The sequence below is a fragment of the Diadema antillarum genome, unplaced genomic scaffold (assembly GCF_040938485.1).
Source record: "Diadema antillarum isolate AM-2024a unplaced genomic scaffold, OU_Dant_1.0 seq00000596_RagTag, whole genome shotgun sequence".
NCBI classification, from domain to species: Eukaryota; Metazoa; Echinodermata; class Echinoidea; order Diadematoida; family Diadematidae; genus Diadema; species Diadema antillarum.
The window spans coordinates 116,979-140,627 of record NW_027271527.1 but is presented as its reverse complement, the minus strand read 5'-3'; the positions used below and the strand labels follow the sequence as shown (position 1 = coordinate 140,627).

Sequence of the window (23,649 nt, the reverse complement as noted above, 5' to 3'; positions counted from 1 at the left end):
ATAAATGTGAAGCTATGATAATTGGTTCACATAAGCGAGTTAAAAAGCAACATATCAATATAGTAATTAACAATACAACCATTAAACAAGTTTCTTGTTGTAAATATCTTGGCGTTTATGTTGACCAATCACTTGACTGGAATGAACATATTGATTATTTGTGTAAAAGTACAGTGAAAAATTTGTACTTGTTGAAACGAATTCGGTCTTTTATTTCTGATGATATAGCCCTTTTGTTTTATAAATCAATTATTCAAAGTAAATTAGATTACTGTGATGTTGTGTGGAGGAATATAAAGAAATCTCATATTCAAAGACTCCAAATTCTTCAAAATAGATCACTGCGTGCAGTACTGAACGTACAAGCTAGGTTCCCCACTGATTTATTATACACAGCACTCCCCATCGATAAACTGGATAAGAGGCGACATAAACATACTCTACAAATTATGTATAAAATTGCACACAAGTTTTGTCCGAAATATTTGCTTGATATGTTTCAACTTAAAGTTTTCAGCTATAACGTAAGGAATTCATCGTTAAATTTTGTGTTACCTTTGATTAAGACTTGTTTCAAACATAAAAGTTTGACATATTCTGGATCAATGCATTGGAATAAGTTACCATTGGAATTGAAACAAAAACCAACGTTTGTAAGCTTTAAAAACGCACTTGACCGAAACTGTTAATTGACAACTTTTTCAGTTTCCCCCTTTGTATGTGCTTCTCTCTCCCTATCTCTCCTCTCTCTTTCTCTCTCTCTCTCTCTCTCTGTTTCTCTTTCTGTCTGTCTCCCTCATTCTCTCTCTCTCCTGAACTCATTTCATTTTAAACTACGGCGATCATTTGTATAATTGTACATGGTTATCTTTGATTGATCATGTTTGTCTCTGTCGAAATGTGTGCCGCAGTTTCATCAACATGTTATTGTGTTTTTTTTTTCTATATGTTTTTTTTTTCGGTTTTTAAGTATGAGTTTTGTTTTTGTTTGTTTGGTTTCTTTGATCATTTCTGTATAAAATGTATGTCTATGTTGTATTTTTTATCCGCACGGACCTGCGGAAGAACAGCCTACGGGCTGAAGTATGTGCCGTGCATAAATAAATGAATGAAATGAAATGAAATGAAATGCTCTGTATTATTGTCGGCAACATAAAAATGTCAAGTTTTATATTATTATAGTCTTATGTTATACAATACACAACAGGAGGATATTAAATTGGTGCTATTGTTGTACACCCCAAAATAACCAATAACACTTGAATGCTCAGTTGGATATGATTACATTTTGATGAAATGCACGTAATAATATGAAATTGATTATGTATATTATTATTGTAGTTTGTCATATAACTACGAATTCATTGATGACATGATCATTGTAGACTCACGTTAGTCAGAATACTGTTACGAGTGCAGCCTTCTCCAATCAGTATCCAAGCATTGGGTTTCTTCGTCTCCCCGGCTGATATCTATGTCGAATGTGGTTTAGTCCAAGCCGGTTATGGAAGAGGTCCCTGCAGAATTTGCACGGGAGTTCGAGGTTGTTGGAGACGCGGCTCCCTTCTTAAAACTCCTCATTCTCTTGTCTATTCAGTTCCAAGGAGTTGGTCCCTCTACGGATGCTAGTTCTCCACGCTGTCCTGTCCATGGCAATCTGTTTCCATGTGGATTGCTGGATGTTCGTTTGAGCCAGGGTCCATTTGGGCTGGTCTTTAAAACGGGATTTCGGTCCTCCTCTGGTCCCAGTTCCAAGTTCTCCGCAGAACATGATGTGGGGGGACCTGAAACGTATGCTAAACACGACCTCTACAGTGAGACGATTGCGAAGAATGGTGGCTTCCTCGCTTGGTAGTGAGGCGCGGCGACAACCTCATTGTTGGCAATGTGATCTCCCCGTCAAATATTACCGACCTGTCGTAGTTTACATTGTTCTTAGCTTTCGAAATTGCTGTCACAGCGTCCAGGTCTCAAGCGTAATGAGCGTTTAGAAAAGAGTAAAGCAGGACAATTACATGGAAGATCATGATCTTTGTCAGGATGATCAGTGCGTGATTGAGGAAATTACCTATACTCAATTTACAGAAGGCGGAGTGGGCTGCCTTGATCTAGTTCTCACCTTTTCACATGTGGCTGTCTTTAAAAGGATGCTCTCAAGATATGAGATAATCTTATATTCAACTTCTTCTAGGGCTTGGTTGTTGATGCAGACTTTATTTTTGTGGGTGAGTAGTAATTCTGACTAACTTCTGGAACAGGGTCTTGGTCTGCGATGTGTTCACCTACATCCCAAAGCGTTCGTGAGCCGCATTATAAAATTCAGCCGTCCTGTGTAGGTCACGTGCAGTATAATTACTCGGCGCGTCATCAGCATTCTGCATCTCACACATACTGAGATGGTGGACACCCTTGTCTTTGCACGGAGACGTGAGAGTTTGAAGAGTCCGCCATCCAAGCGATAGGGCATGTTCATTGAAGTCTGGTAGGGTGTCTTCAATATTGCAGCCATGTTTAGAGAGAAGCAAGATGGCGCCAGGACAGATCTTTGCTTGAGACTCCCAGTGACGGGAAACGGGTCTGTGAACATTTTGATGACATACCCACCTTGCCGGCATGAAGGCGCCGGCCAGGGTAATATCCCTCTGGATTTCAAAATCGAGCAAGGACGGTCTTTTGGAGAAGGCTTTCTTGACATCCACGAAGATGAACATTGCAGGCTGCACTTGTTCTTGACTCTTCTCCCGGATTTAGCGGGCACAGAGGACAATATCGATTCTAACTTGAGTGGGTCGAAATCCGCAATTTGAACTCAGGGTAGGTGTCTTCCTCAAGGATAAGGAGGCAATAAATTAAAGAGAATACAAGTAAAGATCTCACATGCAATATTCAGGAGTGAGATATCCCCGCGGTTATTGTTATCTTCTCTGTCTCCCTTCATGAAGATGGTGATGGCAGTGACGTCATGGGAGTCGTTCTGAAAGGATTTTGTTTTCCCAGATCTTGAGGATAAGATGCATTAAACGATTTCTAAGCTGTTAGGGATGTATTTTTCTGGTCTTAGAGCTTATCTGGCAGGGACATACAAAGGTGGATTGGATGCTGTGGGGTGTTGCGGAGGAGGTCGTGAGGAGTGCGTGTGTGGTTGTTAAGCAGGCTGTCGATGTCATATACATTCATATACTAGGTGTTTCAAAAAACATTTTCCACTTTTGATTCTTAATAATTAAAAAAACTATATATCAGATAACACTCATTGATATGAGTGATAGCTGAATAGTGTACAATTTGGTTGAAGGTGGTTTAAATATGAAAGCATAAATAAGTTTCATGAAATCCATGATTAATTTCACAGTTAGGTTCCAGACTTTGCTCTATTTTCAACCTTCTGTACAAAATTTCACTTTGCACAGGGGTCAATGGGTGTGTATGGGAGTGTGTGGTTAACACCCTGACAATGGTCCTGAACAATGGCCAGGGTTTGAACGCTTCATTATTCATTTATGAGAAATTCCACTATCACAGCTAGTCTTTATTCAGCCTCTGGCAGTATCTGTGTAAAGTCAAACGCCTGTCGATACTGTCGTTGAGTCGCGTCAGTGCTCTCCCTACTTCTGAAAAACAAAATTACAATGAATACCTTCTGTTCTATCGTAAACGTGGTGACAGGAAGTAAAGAAAATCAATTAGAGTAAATATACACTTGTGTATATAGAGCCTTAAAGGGGAAGGCTAGTAACTGATCAGTGGGAATCAGTGGAAATGCTGGGAGATGATTGTTCCAATCCTTATGGGATTCATTCAAGAGTTCATTGTATATCTATTGTTGTGTGAAAATGATTTGCTTCAGAACGGTCTCATATTCAAGTAATGTGCAGATTAATGCTCCGTCACTGACCAGGGACGCTAACCTGGAAGCATTAAACTCTGAAACAAATCGCCCAATGATAAATGCTGCTGAACTCTATACCAAAAATGATCTCTTTTTATCGAAAAAGCGAAAAATTTGTCAGACTATCTAATTAGTAGACAGTTCTATTGAAATGAGGAACTTTAGATCATTTATGCTTATTTATATCCCAAATTTAGTGATATGTGAAGCAAAATTTGAAAATGATTGCCAGCTGGAATGAAATATGGTGTTTGCAAGCACTTTACCGTGCATGAATTCAGACTAGCAGTGCCCAGGGCAATCCACATGAATTATTGATTAAGCATTCATGTGACAGGGAGCGCCAGACTGACGCCTAGTCAACAGGTGGTTCAGGTATGCCCATTGTTCAGGGCCATTGTCAGTACACACTCACATACACATCATTGGTTCCTGTGCGAAGTTCAATTTTTGTACAGAGGGTCAAAATTTGACCAAAATCTGAAACCTTACTTCAAAATCAATCTTAGATTTAATGAAACTGATTTATGCTTTCACGTGCAAATTACCTTCAACCAAAGTGTACACTATCCAGCTATTACTCATATCAATGACAGTTTTATCGAATGAATAGTTTTTGAAATATTTATGATCAAAAGTGGGAAATGTTTTTTGAAACACCTAGTATATACATACATACATACACATATATACCGTATATAGTACACGAATTGTCTCCACGAAGAAAAAACAAACAAACTGGAATGCATTTTTACTAGTTTGTTTCTTTATGTATATAAATATATCAATATATATATATATATATATATATATATATATATATATCTTGTATACACACGTTTTACGTAAGTCATTTTTTCTAACATTTTAGCAATGATAACAATATGACCATGTTAAAATGCTGGTTCAATTAAACATGATCTCTACAGGTGGCTGCATGCCGAACTCTACGACAAATGGTTATTACCAGGTAGCTTTCCCAAAGGAAGGGGATTTCTGGAATACGTCAACAATGGGCTACACCAATGGAAGCGAGATTGCCGTCCGAGTGTACTGTGGTACCGGTTTCCGCCCTGAGAGTGAACGATTATATGCCACGTGTGTGAATGAGGCTTGGTCCGTACAGTGGCCAACATGCGGTAAGTTAACTTTGCTCCCAGGCGAGTGGGGAGGGAAGATAATCGTCAGGGAGGTGGGAAAGAGATTTGTCCCCCCCCCCCCCCCCCCCCGTCTCCTTTCCCTGAACATAGATGCTGAACATCCTGAAACACAAATATTTGGAGATTATGTAAAATCGTGTATACTTGTTATCTTCTCTTTCTCTCTATTTGTTTTCTCTCTCTTGCTCTCTCCGGCAATAATGCAGTGAGAACAACGCTCAACAACGTGTGTCATGAAAACATTATTTTTTAAGGTAATACAGAATAGAATATACAAGTAGAGCTGTACCCTGACACTAGACTGGAGTCAATAAGTGGTAAAAACTGGTAGGAAGTCATATAAAGACCATTAAATGACGTAAAATTCACGTCAGACTCGTAATCGTATTTATCACGTCATATTAGTGACGTATTTATGACGTAAATTGCACATCAGTTTTGCGACGTATTTATCACGTCACTTTAGCCACGTATTTATGACGTAAATTTCACATCAGTTTTTCGACATATTTATCTCGTCATATATATCTTAGCGACGTATTTATGACGTGAAATTCACGTCAGTTCTGTGACTATTTATCACGTCATATTGTATCCATGTATTCATGACGTATATCACGTCAGTTTTGTGACGTGTCCATCACGTCATATAAGAGATGTATTTATGACGTAAAGTTCACGCCAGTTTTGTAACGTATTTATCACGTCATATTAGCGAGATATCTGGCGTAATATTTATGTCAGTTTTTGCGACGTATCTTAATGACTTTCCCGATAGCATGTATGATGACGTCTTTATACGACCATTTTTCTCGTTACATTCATCTAATTAAGACTAAAGTTAAATGTATTTTCTATAATACTTTTTTTTCTTTTTGAACAACGTTAGGACTATCTATGCCATGTTTTCACGTCATTTCTATATAAAATAATATTTGATATCAATTGGAATCGGATGGGCAGAAAGAACATTCAGCCATTGTCTAGTTGATCCGACTTGAAAACAACGTTACGGACTGGCACGCTAAATATCATACTAGTTGACACCTGGAGGGTGGAGCTTTTGCACTTCTAAATCTAAACTTTTTAACGATTCGGTGCACACTTTATTTGAGAGGTCTGGAAAATTGCCAATCGAATTCAAAAGTAAGCAAAAATAAACAAACAAATCAATATGAATGGCTGATGAGGTATTCGTATCTTTTTTTTTTTTCACCTGAGTCTTTCATTGTGGCTAACTCAGACACGAAAAAGCACAGATGGGTATCCACCTCCCACACGATGAACTGTCGCATTTTTAGAACTGAAATTCAATAATCGTGATAATCCGCTGCCTAAGTTGGGGGAATATTCGGAAAAAGTTAAATCAAAAAGAGGAGAATATGAATATTCAAGGACATTGCGAGTGGCTACATTAAGGTATCTGTCACTTTTTTTGTGCGTTTTCATTGTGATGGAGCTGGAACAAAGGGGAAGGAGTTGAACTTCTGCACAAAGGTTGAAACTGATATTCAAAGACCTGGTGCACACTTTTAGGGGAATGAATTGAAACTTGTCAATCCCAAGTAAGAAAATTGAATATTCAAGGAGTGCCAATTGATAAATTTTCCGCGCGTGCATCTTTTCACTATATTGTGTATAGACTTAGTCTTATGAGATGGTCAGAAGGGGGAGGATGCTGGAGGGGGTATCCCCCTCCAGTACGACGGAGCGTTTATATCTATAGAACTGAAATTCAACAATATGAGGCATATTTGGGGAAATATTAAGAAACTTTTAAATCAGAGGTTTGAGAAACAACTATTGAGGCCATTCAGACAATAGATTAAACTTCTGCCCTTGCGTCTTTTCAGTGTGTAAATAGTTCATGTTAGTGGAAATGGCTGAGGAAGTTGTGGAAACGAATTTCCCTCCTCCTTTTTGAGGGAGTACAATAATTTCAATTTTTAGAATTTCTTTACTAAAGGTTTTCACAGTGCATAAATATATATATATATATATATATATATATATATATATATGGCATTGCTGACTCCACAAAACAAACAAACAAACAAACAAACTGGAAATGCATTTTGAACTAGTTTGTTTCTTTATGTATATTCATGTATATATCTACAGTGTTTGTCTTGTATACACACGTTTACGTAAGTCATTTTTTCAATATTTTCGTAATGATAAGACTATGACTGTGTTAAAATGTTGGTTCAATTGATAATGATCTCTACAGGTGGCTGCATGCCGAAATCTACGACAAATGGCTATTACCAAGTAGCGTTCCCGAAGAATGGGGATTTCCGTAGTACGTCAGCAGTGGGCTACACCAATGGAAGCGAGATTGCCGTCCGAGTGGAGTGTGATACCGGTTTCCGCCCTGAGAGTGAGCGATTTGCCACGTGTGTGAATGAGGCTTGGTCCGTACAGTGGCCAACATGTCGTAAGTTAACTTTGCTGCCAGGCGAGTGGGGAGGGAAGATATCGTCAGGAAGGTGGGAATTAAAGAGATCCCTCCCCCCCCCCCTCCCGTCTCCTTTCCCTGAACATGCTGAAACACAAATATTTTGAGATTATATTCATATCTTATATACTTTTTATCTTCTCTTTCCCTCTATTTTTTCTCTCTAGCTCTCTCCGGCATTACTCATAATGCGGTAACATCAACGCTGAACAACGTGTGTCATGAAATCAGTATTTTTTTAAATGTAGAGCATATAGAAGTACAGTTGTATTGCGGATTGAGTTAGCTCAGCTTTGTACATTTGACTTGAGGTTTGGTATGTATGACCAGAACAATTTACAATGTATAGATGTGTGAACTTTTTCACTCTTCAGTGTTAAACAATGCGTTGCCATGGCCATCATATTTCTTAACATCAAAAAATGCAGATAAATGTGGATTGAGCAACTTCCTCAGTTTTCAGCTTATGATTTGAAAGTTGATACATGTGACTGCTTTGCTATGAGTATGCGCAAACTTCATATTTTGTCATTATCAAACAATGTGTTAACACGGAAACTGCATTCTTTAAGAGAAAAATATCAATAAGCAGTGGATTTTTGCTCACTCCATTAGTCTTTGAGCATCTAAATAAGCTTTCAGCAAAATGTGATCAATTTTGAATGAGCAGAACACACCTTTAATCAAACATGACAATGTATTGTCATGCTAACTTTTTTTAAGAAACATCAAATTCCAGTTTTGGTTACGAGCTAACACCCTCAGGTTTAGGTGGGGGTATCAATCACACTTAGTGATAGTTATAGTTACCTTTGTATTTATGGCATTTAAAGTGCACATTTCTTTTGTGTAATAATGCACTGTTTGCTATTGCTTGTAACAGTTTTAGCTTGATGATGATTCTGGGTGCATGCACTGGTCGGGGAGGAAGGCCTCGAGCCTCGGTGATTAAGTTTGGGTCGATACGGTTTTAATTCCTTAAAGCCCCCTCACACCTGGGCGAATGTAGGGGTGACGAAGGGGGACGAATGGGAAAAACGCACGAAATGCGCGCGAATTCAACGATTTCAAATAAAATTGCCTTCAAATCATCCGATTATAAACTAAAGTCAAATATGATTAACGAACGGTAAGCGAAGGATAAATATGACATGCGAAGGATAGCGATTTTTCGGTTCACTTCATTGAGTAAATTGCGGCCGAAGGCGAGCGAAGAGCTGATATGACCCGATAACATGAACAAACAATGAGCAATGGTTTGATATGAGGTGCGATTGGAAACGGAGACAAAAGAATATAGATCAGGCGTTCTCGTACGTGTGTGTGCACTCCTCGGGGAGTATAAAAGCGACCAGGTCAGTCCAGATTTCAGTGCGGCCAGAGAAATCATCTACGCAACATTTACATTTAAAGGACGTCAAAGATAAACAGTAAAATCAGCCGGAAGATTCCAGTATGTTTGGCTCTGTAAACATTAATGGGCTTTTTTTCGCAAAAATTGTGCGAGTACGTGGAAGGTGATAGTCATCACGATGACGAGTTGGGTAGATATGAAAAGAGTTATTTCTTATGAACATAAGTGCAAAAATGTCAGGAAGCTTATCAATTGAAGATTTATACATGAAAATATTAACATTATAATGAAACACATTTTTACATAGTTTGTATTTTTTGCAAGAGATTTTAAAAAGTACAGTTATGAATATTTTATGATAATCAGTGGCACATAAATCTGTAACGCTGGATGCATCTGGAAGGGATATAGGTTAGGGCGGTCCGCGGACTACAGTTATTTAGTTAACTTGCCCAACGCCTGGCAGCCCTGTAAGGTTCAGTCAGTGTTACGGTATTTTTGTGTTATTGTATTGATTGATTGTTTTAAGCTTTGTAATTGATTATGTATTGCATGTTCTCTGCCAAATAAAATAATAATAATAATAATAATAATAATAATAATGATAATAATAATAACATCAATCAATCAGTTTCAGATTTTTGCTTCTACACAAAAGATCATTTGTGTGAAATAGATATCCAATATTATTAATCATTCTTAAAGCACGTTTTTGAAGAAGAAAAAGGTATCAAGCAAAAACTGAAGTGAATTGCCCCAATTGCTATCATTTTAGCAAAAAATAAAAATAAATATTGAAACAGAAACAATGGAGGTGAGGTGATAACAAATCTGACGTACCCCTAAATTGACTCGACCTACCCCCTTTCCCCTACTGTATCATACCTACCACCAACATCGCACCAGATAAATTTGTAGTCACTGTCCACTATAGCCAACAGGATTATACTAAAAAGCTATTGTAGTTGCAGCATAGCGAGCCAGACAGAGGAGGCTTTCTGATGGCCACATGCTTGCCATCAATAGCTGCCACACAGTGGGGAAAATTCCACCGCTCGCAGAATCCACCTCCAGCAAGTTGTTTCCATCCATCAGGGGTTGAAGGGGCTGTCATGACTTCATCTGCATACTCGTCACATATGGCCTGACACACTTCCCCGGCCACTACAGATATAAAGGGCGTTTTCAGGCACCCTCCACCCATACTGCATGTCGGAGTACTTGGTGCCAGACACCAGATGACGGAGAGTAGCTGCCAACTTGAGACCTTCTTCCAGCGGCTCCCTGTACAAAGTGTACTGCCTCCTGATTCTTCCTCTGACCCTCTCCAGGATTTCATCGTATGAGTTCAGGGGGCATGCAGAGACATTTCTTGAAAGTCGAAGGGTCTTCTCTTCGGAGCTCAACCAACAGCTGGTCGTAGATTCCAAAAGCCCTTCTTCTGGCAGGGTTCAGCCACGTCCTTCCCCAGATACGACGTCGTCTGAAGCCTCGTCTCCATCTGAAGCGGCCTCTGATGAACTGGTGTAGGTTCAGCTGCTGATGTATAATATCATTCTGAGCCATTGCCAGTAAATACTGGACTCTGAGGCGGGCTGCATCTTCCATTTTTCTGAAGATACTTTGAAACTTTCAGGTGGAATGTTTATAAAAAATGTATGAGTTGCGTGGTGAGTGGCTGGTCACATAGAGCAGCTCAGCATTCGCCAATTTTTTCGTCAGGTCATTCGCTCGTATTCGTATCACTTCGCAATCCATAGTTTGTCATAGTATCTCTTAGACTTGCCTTCGTGTATGCATCGCCTTTCAAATTTAGTAAAAGTCAATCTTAGTTTCCCTTTGCATAGAAGATGGCAAGCGAAAATACGTTTGTCATAGTATCTTCGTTTCTATGCGCAAGTCATATTTAGTCATCGTGTTGCTTCGTTTACAGTTCTTTCGAGATCGGTCCACCTTGGCAAAAGCGCGATGAGGGACTATGCGTGACAATAGCACACGAACGGTAAACGAACGATTACCGTAGATTAAATAAGAGATGCGAATGACAGACGATTTTTCAATTCGTCGGGAAATTTTAAACATGTTCAAAAATCCCGTGCGAATTTTAATAATCGCAACTGTTAGTTCAGAAGGTGTACGAACCCACACACGAAGGGTAAATATGACTTACTATCAATTACCATTGAAAACGATTTTTCCAAAAATGACTTTCGCCAGCCATCGCGTCATATTTCAGGCAATTCGCTCAGGTGTGAGGGGGCCTTTAAGCTGGTATCTCACTGAGCGGTGAACGTTTGTAAATGTAGCGAATCGTTGCGAAAAGTCAAGGTTCGTTTCTGCCATTAGCGACAGTTAACGACTTTTAGCGTTGTTTAGCGACAATTAGCAACACTTGAGCGAATGTTTGCGAAAGTGTTTGCGAAACACAGGCGACGACTATTAGCGACTGTTAGCAAATGTTAGCGGCACTTTTGCAAATATTAGCAACTGTTTGCAAATCCCTTGCAACAATTTGCGAATGTTTTGGGACCTGGAAAAGTACCAGGCGATTATGTATAGTCAGACCCATAAAACGAACGTACAACCTTCCACTGCATTCAGATCTCTTGTGGCCACCTTTCAACATTGATTTCCAGAATATGGAAATGAATTTCTGCCAAGGAGAGGATCAACGTGCAGCTGTCCTTGAAGAGCTGCTTTCTGGCTGCTGCTACAGCTTTCGTGCAGCTTAAGAGAAAGAAGATGAAGAGAAAAAAAAGGAAGAAGAAAAGAAAGACTGTTTGGGTCAGGGAGTGGTTGTTGCAGAGGACAGACTTTGGTCAATATGAAAAGCTTTTGCAGCAATTACAGTTATGATGGAGATGTCAAGAGCTTCAAGATCTTTCTTCGAGTGGAACCTTGCCTGTTTCAGGAGCTTTTATATAGGAACCATAATTCTTGTTCGCTAGCAGTGGCGAATCAAATAAAAATGTTAGCGACACCGTATTACGACCGTTTGCGAATTCTTACGAGTGCTTTGCGAATGTTTGCAACTGTTAGCGAAAATACAAATTCGCAAAGAAATTTTGAACATGTTCAAAATTTCTCTGCGACAAGAAAAATTGCTTGCGACAATAAAAACCGCAGGACTATTACCTCACTTTAGCAGGCACAGAAGAGTCGTTAAATTTGATTTTGAAATTGAGTGTGTAATACTAGAGTCACTGAGCGGCGAACGTTTGGGAACGTAGCGAATTTGGGATTTCGCCAGGGTTCGTAAATGGTTGCAAAAGGTTCGTTAACAGTTGCAAGATAGTTCGCAAACGGTTTTTATTGTCGCAAGCGGTATTGTAATGAAATTACACTGCTACATTTCTGAACTATATGTGAACCTCCTATGTCATCATCCTTGTTCAGTGTAATTTGTTTAAGGTTTTTCAAAGTATTGTTTCTCCGCTCAAGAACGACAATAAATTCCAGAAATATGTACATGGAGTTGTCGATTTATGTACTACATGATGTGAAATTATGAAAATCGTCTGGAATGTCCCTTTAATGCGTTTTATATTTCCATTTTCTTTTCAGGTCCCATTCCAAAGTGCATGCCACAGAGTACGACGGTAGGATGGTACACCGTGACGGTGAGAGGGTCTGACCAATTTTCGACTGCCCCGGATGAAGAAGGATACACTGAAGGAAGTAGTCTCAGGGTTCGAGTCACGTGTAATGTGGGTTACCGTAGTCAGCAACTTCGCAGAACAACTTGCCAAAACGGAAATTGGTCTGCACCGTGGCCGACGTGTGGTAAGAAGTAACTTGCGCCATCTGGGCTATTCATACTTACCCCCCCCCCCCCCCCCCCCGTACAAAGTCCATGAAGTAATACCAGCATACGTACAAGGTACTATCCTATTTGGGGGCTGTTTGTCATCCTGCGAGCATGAACAACTGACAAAAACAGCAAAACAAAATTAAACCTTAAATTGCAAAAGGAATGTTCTTACAGGCCTACATGCTTCGTAGAAGTTAGATTTGAACGACTCTATACAGAATGGTGTATCAAGTAGACACACTGAATAACACCGAAAGCCTGGGCAGCTTCCTGTGTAGCCTAGATACACGAATCACCAAACAAGCAAAACTCGACAGAAGTAACAAATAGGCTCACTACTCAATACCTCAATCGAATAAATTGACTTTGCACCAGGGCGAAATAGAGAGGCTGGTGTATAAGGAGACAGATAATTTCTTTTCTTTACCATTTTGGTTATCTCATGATTATAATCATATCACGCAATCTCGAGTAGTCGAGAAGACGAGATCTCGGATTAGAGGGATTTCGAGAAATAATGCATTAACGAGAAGGAAAAAAAATGCATAGCAACGATAATAGCACATTAATTTTTTTAGTTTCAATACTTTATTGCGTCGATTTTTTGTTACCAATTTACAGATATTTCCTCTATATCAAAGTTCAAATTATTAGTAATTTTGTTTTTCCTCAGCAAAAATAACACAGTGTAGTATATTAGTGTAAATTTCACTTTCTTCTGTGACAGAAATAATGCGTGTAAATTTGTACAGAGAGAACAACAATTTGTTAAGAATTACAGCATAGTGATACATTGCAATGGTTGCTGAGGTAACGAAAATGAAATAGTTGTCAATATGCACTGTGTGAAAAAAGGAGGGACCCACAAAAAAAAAAAAAATCTTTATTCTCAACCTTCTCAGTCATGTTCACATTTTATCTTTGCAGAGGTTCTGGAATGCCTGCCACCTGCTAACCCATCAGGAAGCTACCGTTTGTCACCCATTGGTAACAACACATTGCGGACCCCTTCGTCTGAAGGGTACAGACATGGGGACGCCCTCCATGTCAGCACCGTGTGTAACGACGGTTATCGCATTCAGCCTAATCAGCCCACAGTTTCTACGTCTTGTCAAGATGGTAGCTGGACGGTTCCATGGCCAACATGCGGTAAAACATACATCTTCGATACAATCACCCCTTTGGCAATTGTTTCTTCAAGCGTTTTTGTTTCGACCTCAAGTTGTTAATCTTTGATGTATGTTTTAAAGAAATGTTTGAAGTGTTATGTCGTACTCTTTTGTTTTCTATCATTTTACTTTTAATTGCCTGTGCTGTTAATACTTTTAACCATCGTTGATATCAATTTTCTAAGAAACATTACAATACAACCTACTTATAAGACATAGTTTTTACAGCAAAGACTTTGACGTGAAATTTTCGTTTCTCTTTGAGTTATATATATTACTTCTAATTGTCAACAATGAATCGTGAAATGTATTTGTAACCATTTGGTGGGTGGAAAAACACCTTTGAATTGAATTGCATGGCATTCTTTTGAATTGAAGTTAAAGTGAACTAGATTAAACTGAAATGAACTGAAATAAATTTACATGATTTCATAACGGCATTTTTGTTTTGTCTAATGCAGAGATTCTTAAGTGCACCCCACCGAGTACACCATCAGGACTCTACAGTATTTCTCAACGTGGCTCCAACGAACAGGTTAACGAGTACATACACGGGATGACATACGCCGTCACGATCGTATGTAATCCAGGTTATCGAATTGTCACAAGTCAATCCAGTGTGTGGTCGTCTTGTAACAATGGTCAATGGTCGGAACAGTGGCCGACATGTGGTAAGACCATTCAGATTCAAATTCAACTTTGTTATCGTGCACAAAATAAAATATAATGCCATTGGATAAGACGTTTTTACCTATAATGTCCCTCTCGACCCTGGTGTATATGGTTACCTGGTAACGCTAGGGTAATAACAATGGCAGGGCCGTCTGGTAGAACAGTGGCAACACTGAAGAGGCTACTCTGGATAAAGAAGACCTACGTATATATATATATATATATATATATATATATATATATATATATATAATGTATACATATATATTTACATATCAAATATAATTTCACAAATTCACATACAAAATTATATATTTATACTGTGTATGACTCAAATTTTACAAGAAGATACACACACACACACACACACACACACGGAAACATACACACATATGTTTCCAGTAAAGGGGGTGAAGGAAAGAGAGAAAACGAGGGGGAATGTGAAGGGTAGAAAAAAAAAAAGAAGAGAAGGTAATTGGGAAGGCAAGACAAGCCGATTTGTTCACATATACCCATATCAAACATAATAGTATAAATGAAATTTGACGTTCAAGGGACAGTGGAACCTCGTTATAAAGAGATCGGACCCCACATCAGGGTAATTCCTCTGGCTCTACCTTCCAATACTTCCCTGTTCTTTTACACCACCACAAAAAAAAAGAACTCTGAAGCACCAAGGCAATCTTCACTGTCCGAATGAACTGTAAAACTCTTTTTCAGAAAGACGTAGAATTAGAGCACCTGCAGAGAACGAGGCCCACGAGCTCGACATCAACTAAGATAAGCATACGAGCTGTAATGTCCACGAGCAACAGACACTATGCAAACATAAAGTCCATGAGTTCGACACTATACAAACACGAGCTCGACATGACATCACGGGGTTTAATATAAGTTGTGTGGATCTCGAGAACCTTTTCTTTTTTGCCTAAATGAGTCATGAGCTCGTTGGCCTTACTTGCCACAAATAGTGTCTAGATCATGAGCCTGTTTTACCCAGTGTGTAGCTAGATCGGGAATGTACGTTGTAGGCTTATACTTGGTGTCTAGCTCGTAGGCTGTATGACTTGTGGATATAATACGATTTATGGACTTTTTTTTTTTTACTAATGTCTAGCTCGTGGACCATATGACTCGTGGGTGACTAGCTCGTGGACCATATGACTCGTGGGTATCAAGCTCGTGTAATGATTCCTGCTAACCAAGACATATCTATCTTCATATACGACATGAAAATACTCAAATTACATTATAAATAATCATAATCGCTTTCTTAATCGTTTTCTCTCCTTTTAGTTGAGCTGGCACGATGTTCGCGACAAAATGAACAAACAAGTGGCATCACTGTGCTGACACGAAACGTCATAGCTTCTTCTCGGTCTGGTACCTGGGAGGACTATCGGCACGGCAGCGAGATCGAAGTCACGTGCTCATTTGGCTATACTCCCAAAGACCGGGTCAGGATAGTCTGTAACGATGGGCAGTGGTCTGGGTCCTGGCCAAGATGTGGTGAGTCAGTTTGACCCTTTCTATGTCAGGGACTTTGGACAACTCTTTGGGGTGGTTTGTTTAATATCAAGTCACTGAAGAATGGTATATGGGTTGTATTGATATTTGGTAACTTTGAAAATGGTTCTCCCAATTGTAAATTTAAGTACTTCTTGATATAGCAGCTGATTGCAAATATAACTCCCTGGAAACGTTCATATGTTTATGTTCCAAATATGCATATCTTACTTTGATTCATGTTCTACGTCAAAAGTGGAAGTACATATTATTTGACCCTGCATCTCAAAACCAACGAAAAGTCACCAGAAATGGATTTTTAGTTAAGGGCAGAGCAGACTCTAAGCTTTAAAATGATGTATAGGTCAATTGAAATGGACTCTCCTAACCTTTCTAAATATTGGAAAGATAGCACACACTCTGGAAATGTGTGAACCGAGAAAAATGGCTCTGAAATACATGGTCTATCTGTCTATTCAAGCGCTTTAATAATCTCTTCCAAATCGTGCTAGCTGTGTGATGAATCGGACAAAAAACAGGATGTAAACCACTGGAGAAACAACAATGAACAGATTATCAAATTAACCCTAACTAGGCCGGGCTATTTAGGTAGTTGATAGAGCCGGGGAGGGGGGGGGGGGGGGGGCTCCCAGGCCCCCCCCCCCCCCCAGATCTCGGCCGTCGACCGCGCGATCTCGATGAAAATTGGCACACATTGCCTATGATGTAATCTAAAATACCATGAAGTTAATTTTTCAAAAAAATTATCATTTATGCTATTGATCATGCTAATTTATGCATAATGATGCATGAAATCAGACTATTTGGTATAAATCACAAAATAAAGCTCAAAACAGGCACATTTTTTGTGTAAATATTCTTTTTAGTGTCCTTAGCAAATGTAATAAAAAAGTTGTGATATCAGAAAAAATCTTAAGTATTTTATTGTTTTTTATTTCTTATGTATTTCTTTGTTTTTTCAACTTTATGTTTTTCATTGTTTTTTCGATGAAATTTGTCCGCGACATCGCTCCAAACAAGAAAATATGTTATTCATTGATTTTAATCAATAAAACACCAAAATAGTCATGCTTTTATGAAATTTGCCCGTAAGTACAGTTTGCATTGAAATTGTACACAAATTCACGATTTTGAGCAATTTTTGGTCTCACATGCATGTACACATTTATGCGTAACTTCGAAACCGCGCGCCCGGGAGTCGCAAATTTGGTGTCAAAAGATGCGGGAGACTCAAAAGAAAAAAGTTATGAAACGTCGTGGCGATAGCTTTTTGCGATTGTGATACATCGCGCGAAACGTCGCGGGGGGGGGGGGGGGGGGGGGGGGGGCTCGGAGGCCCCCCCCCCCCGGCCTAGTTACGGTTAAGTTGAAATTGAGCATGCTCTATCAACACATTCTGTCCATGATTAATGCCAACTTTCAAAGCAGTAGTATTATCCCTTCAAAAGTTATCAAACTTGAAAGTGAAGAGTGTGCAAAAGATTATCAAGAAATGAAAAGGGGCCTCTAAGACATACCTGATCTCGCTACTCTACAAAAAAAGGGCCTTAGAAAAACAGCTGAAAATGCACTTTCCTATTCATTGTTATGATCCCAAACTTATAAGAATAATGTAGAAGAAGGGTACTAGTAGTTCTTTCAGAAAATATGAAAAACTTAATATTGACTTGGTTGACCCATTTCACCTTTTTTGAGTCCTCACGTAAAATCAAGGGGTGCGACTTTTTGTTCGTTTTGTGGTGCACGGTCACATATATTTGATGATATTGCATAATAACCACGTTCGCTTAATCACCGAGTGATCATATTTCTCACAGTATATAATAGTGGGTAGATATTGAGGACTAGTTATGCGCAGTACATTTCAAGACCTAAACCCTGAACAACCTTATTGAAGACACAGAGTGAAATTCACTAGAACAGTAGAGCCAGACTTCCACTCCAGCCTAATTTTGGCACGTTGAGTAATAGAAAGCAAAAAAAAAAAAAAAAAAAAAAAAAAAAAAAAAATTAGAGAAGCATCCGCGAAGTACTTCAGACAGAAGGACAGGGGCGGATCCAGGAAGTTAAAAGAGGGGACGCCTTTACAAAACTAAAAGGAGGGTGCTCCGAGCACGCACCCATCCCATTTTTTTTTTTACTTCTTATATTTTTTGTTTTAACAAAAAAAAAAATAAAGCGGAACGTGCCCGGTGCGCCCCGCCTGGATCCGCCACAGGAAGGGTGTCACTTACATGACACTGGATAGCGAATTGCAGGATGTCATGGAATATAGCAGAGTATCTACATTCATTCAGGCAAAATGAGATGACTTTGCAAACATGGCAAGTTTCATTATCTGGAGGTCGTATTCATAACGTCTCTTATCATTATATTACACTCAGCAAAAACAAACAGAAAGAAAAGAAAAGAAAGTAGGCCCTAAGCACTTTTTCAAGTTTATATTTCTCATAAAATATTTGGCTGAAAGTTAATGTATTATCATATAAAAAGTAATTTAGGTAGCCAATCATCAGCTAATCAAGATGGAATTTCAATGAGAAGGTAGACTTTACGCATGAGTGAACACCTTCGTTTTACTTTTCAAAGGCACAATAGTAAAAATTGCAAAAATGAACAAGTTGTAATTCATGCTTGCTTTTCATAAGCGCTGTTCCATGTAATACGAAAAAAAAAACAAATTTAACACAATAAAAACATGAATTAAATTGCAAAAATAAAGCTAAAGAGCATGATTATTGTCATTCAAATGCATAAACACACAAACGCACACACACACACACACACACTCTCTCTCTCTCGCTCTCTCTCTCTCTCTCCACCTCCTTCATCATTTGCATTTATTTTTCTAATTTCTAAAAGAGTGGATTTTCTCCGTCTTCCACCCCTGGTCTTTCCCACTCGGTCCTTCAAGCACTTAAACTAAAATGTATGACAAAACAAACAATCAAGCAAGCAACAACAAAAAAACACAGGAAATTTCGTAAGAAGTATTCTAATTTTGGTTTCTTGATGTATCTCCTGGTCTTGAAACAAAAAAAATAGTATGATGAATGTTTCCGATAATCCTACAGAAAAGTGATCCAAGGAATCGTGTTTTTTTTTTCTGTTAGAGTGGATTTCAGGCCTACGAATTCACTGCAGTCTCTTTCCACTTATTACTGAAGGTATCTATAACTTGGCCATCTAAAAATTCATTAATAAGATGGTACAGGATTGGTGGAGATGATTGGGCTTTTAACCTTTTGTGAGATACCAAGAAACCTAGTTCAAAGCATACCATTCTTAAAGGAATTCAAAGTTTATTCGATGAAAATCGTTTTTTGTTGTTGTTGTAATAACTGAGAAATCCAGACATAAAATAAAACCGTGGACCCTAGGGGTCCATGGTAAAAACAAAGCCATCGTAGTAAAGGGTGGACCCCACCTTCCATTATCATTGCTCTGTTTTAGCTATCCCAGCCATTTCAAAACCAATTTTTAGCAAATAAGCATTGAATTCCTGTGGAAATTACATGCTCTCTCACATTTTATAAGAGTTTTCTCATTATCTAACAAAATGCTATACTTATATTAGAAATCTGAAGTTCGGTCTCAACCACAACTACAAGATCACTTTCACATATTTCCATCACCAATGCTACTGATGTGCTCACAAAACTAGGACAAATTCTAAAGCATAATGTGTTTGAGAATTTATACTTTAATAGCGACAAGATGTTGTCTAAAAACAAAAAGGAAATTATCAAACAATAGTTTATGAGAATGTCATCTAGAATAACATCGACAAGTAGAGAACCAAACTCTGAACTACGCATTAATTTTTGAAAGAAGAATCTACAGAGCATAATTATTGTCATTCAAATACATAAACACACAAACGCACACACACACACACACACACACATACTCTCTCTCTCTCCACCTTCTTCATCATTTGCATTTAGTTTTCTAATTTCTTTCCCACTCGGTTCTTCAAGCACTTGAACTAAAATGTTTGGCAAAACAAACAATTAAGCAAACAACAACAACAAACAAACAAACAAACAAACAAATCGATTCCAAATATTCATGTTTGGTGTTATGGAAGGATTCCTTCCATGTTCATTTCAGTAATTTCTGGCCATTTGTAGTACACCTTTTGTTTCTGTATGTTTTGCAGAGATTTTGAAATGCATGCCTCCCACAACACCTACTGGACACTACAGCATTTCATCTTTGACATCTCTATACTCCCGAAGTACACCTTTGGCTGAAGGGTACACACATGGTGTAGCCTTTGGGGTCAACATCGAGTGCAACGCAGGTTATCGCTCTCAATCCTACCAAAGTCAGAGGACGCTGGTGTCATGCCAAGACGGTGATTGGTCGCAACCATGGCCGACGTGCGGTAAGAGAGAGGCGTATATGTCTTACAGATTGTCAATCGGAATATAAGGTTTCAGAGATATGGATAAAATGTGTGCGCACACTTGTGTTCAAGTAGCAAAGGAGGGGGTTGTAATTGTATGAATGACCACATTATACTGTATATGGACACATTCACTGTAGTCGGTTATGATCAGGCATTCCTTCGTGTCCAAACCACACGATGTTTCATGATTTTGTCTTGTGACAAATCACTTCAGGCTCATGCAAGAGTTGACTGGAAAAGGACCAGCATGCATTTTTTTTTTCAATTCACTTTTCCTGTACGCACACATGTAATTTTTATTGGCGACAAAATTGATTTATATTTCATCTTGGATTACTTCTGATGCTTCATGGTAGGCCTATATCATCCATGTCAATTATTTGGGCTCAAGAGAAGCAGGGCATTGCCTAGCGCGGGAAGTGACAGAGATCACAATGAGGTTTTCTCATCATTTAGAAGGAAATACATGGGAATTATCGATTTTGGCGGCCATTTTGGCGGTCATCTATCTCAGACCCCTTTAACGACGCATGAGTTGCATCGTCCAGATTCGGATTTAGCACCGTCGAAATAGCTTAGAACTATCAATTGTTTTCAATTACTCACCATTAAGAAGGAAATACATATGAATTTCCGGTTTGGTCGGCCATTTTGGTGGTCATCTTGAATATCTCAAAATCCTCCAGAATCCCCAAGGTCACAGCCAGATTCGGATTCAGCACCCTTGAAATAGGGTAGAATAATCAATTGATTTCAATTACTCTCCATTTATGTATAGAAAGAAATACATGGGGATTTCCGGCTTGGGCGGCCATTTTTGCGGGCATCTTGAATATCTTAACACCCTCAAGGATGTAAGAGTTGCATTATCCAGATTCGGATTCAGCACCCCCGAAATAGGGTAAAAGCATTAAAAAAAAACATTAGGTGAACGGTAACACAAGGTTCAGCCTTTGGCACCCAGACTAATACTGTATAATAAACATTTTTTTTTTTCAATTCGATTCAGAGTTTATTTCATTTTTCGACAAAACATATATGTTACAATTCTTTTACAACAGAGAATAAGGTAAACAGAAGGTTATGCAATGAAAAGACTGTACAATAATTGAGGACCTTATAGTAATCATACATTGTAGAAAAAAAGAAAACAGAAGTGGTCGAAACGAAGTACAAGTATAACCTTGCTTAAAGTGCGAAAAATGGAGAGACCCACTAAAAAGACAGAGGTTGTAGAATGTGGGGCCCTCTAAAAAAAAACATCGATGGGAATATTAATTGGAGCATCATAAATACAAAAGGAAAGAAGGAAGAAGAGGAAGAAATTTGGAAGCCCACTGAGAATTAGATTCACAGATAATTAACACTACTTTCATAGGCGCGAACAAACATGAAACAAGACTAGACAACAAAGCAGATGCTGAAGAAAAGGATGTACGGGACAAAACGGAATGGACAAGACTAACAACGCGAACAAGCATGAAACAGGACTAGACAACAAAACAACTACTGAAGGAAAGGCTGTACGGAAACAAAACGGAATAGACAAGACTAACAGACAGAAGACAAAATAGCAAATAAAAACGCACAACGGAGACAGCGATCTTTCGCAGAAGCATGCCAAGAGAAACATATGATAGTTGTGGAGAAAAAAAAAAGTGATATTGTAATGCCTGAAAAGAGAAAAAACAATGAAATAGAAGGACGTATGGACAGGAGTAACAGAAGGAAATTCTACTCTTTGACACTTTGAGCAATAGCATAGATGACAACAGACATCCAGAAGATTACAATTTATTCTTCAAAGAGGAGAAAAAGTGAGTAAGTCTGTATGTGAGAAAGAAGACCAAATGGCTAGTTCAGAGCTGCAGAGTCATACGATTGCAATAGAAAGGACTTCAGATTCCTCCTGAGAGAATATCTGGATGGGGCGTTTTTTATATCATGATTCAAAGAATTCCAATAATTTGGGCCTATTTAAATAAGTGTGTTTTTAGCAAGGATCGTTCGTAAAAGGGGTAAATGAAATTCATTGGAACGCCTCGTGGGATATTCATGAGAAATGATTGATTTTTGAGGAACATAGAATAAAAAATGGACGGAAGCAAATTGTTGCTATACTTGTACATAAATTGCCCTAAATTATACAAAAACAGATCTTTAATTTTTAAGAGCTTGTTAGAGGCAAACAACGTATTTGTATGAGAACGTACAGGGGAATGGCAGATAACGCGGAGGGCTTTCTTTTGCAAGAGGGACACTCTTTCAAGTAAATTCTGAATCGTGTTGCCCCAAACTAAAACTCCATAATTCAAATGAGGCAATATTAACGACGAATATAACATTATAAGTAATGTTTTTTTTGTGGAATATAAAATTTTGATCTATTCATAACACCTATATTACGCGATATTATGTTGCAAACATTATCAACATGTAATTTTCAGGAAAGTTTATCATCTACAATAACCCCCAAGAATTTAATATTTGATACTCCTTGTAGATGAGAATCATCTAAGATTATATTTGTGTTTAAACTGTCAACAGTATTACAAAAAATCATATATTTCGTTGAGCATTGAGTGATAACTTATTAGCTCTGACCCAGTTTGTCACTTTATTCAATTCGCTATTGATTTTGTGAGCGAGAAAATCAATATCATTATGGCCAAAAAATACATTTGTATCATCTGCAAAATGAATAAAAGAGAGATCATCAGATGCACGACAAAAATCATTTATATTTAAATAATGAACAGTAACGGCCCTGGAAGACTTCCCTGTGGGACTCCACATTTGACTTCTCTGATAACTGAATCATTATTTTTGATTGTAACAAATTGTTTTCTGTCAACTAAATAACTCTTGAACCACTCCAAGGCCTTCCCACGTATTCCATAATGCGATAACTTATAAAGTAAAATGTCGTGATTGATGGTGTCGAAGGCCTTGGAGAAGTCCAAGAAAATACTAACTAAATGAGGATGATTATCAATTGCATGAACTACTCTATCAATGAAATGTAAAAGAGCATGCGAAGTACTATGTTTTTCGCGAAAAACAAACTGAGAATTCGTAAAAACTTCATGTACCTTCGAAAAATTGATCATTCTCTTGTAAATAAGTTTTTTCTAAAACCTTACTGAATTTAATGAAACGTTTATACATCACAAGTTTATGGAAAAATAAAACTAT

The 23,649-nt window shown here is 38.4% G+C and overlaps 1 protein-coding gene across 1 annotated transcript in view; it reads left to right on the top strand.

Moving 5' to 3' along the window:
* The window catches only part of LOC139735737 (complement factor H-like), an 89,453-nt gene that overhangs the window by 10,693 nt on the left and 55,111 nt on the right, over positions 1-23,649 (top strand). The window contains exons 3-9 of the mRNA XM_071646485.1: positions 4,819-5,028; positions 7,280-7,486; positions 12,426-12,644; positions 13,600-13,821; positions 14,303-14,512; positions 15,810-16,022; positions 20,203-20,430. Of these exons, the coding sequence (XP_071502586.1) occupies positions 4,819-5,028; positions 7,280-7,486; positions 12,426-12,644; positions 13,600-13,821; positions 14,303-14,512; positions 15,810-16,022; positions 20,203-20,430 (1,509 nt within the window). The remainder of the gene's footprint in view (positions 1-4,818; positions 5,029-7,279; positions 7,487-12,425; positions 12,645-13,599; positions 13,822-14,302; positions 14,513-15,809; positions 16,023-20,202; positions 20,431-23,649) is intronic.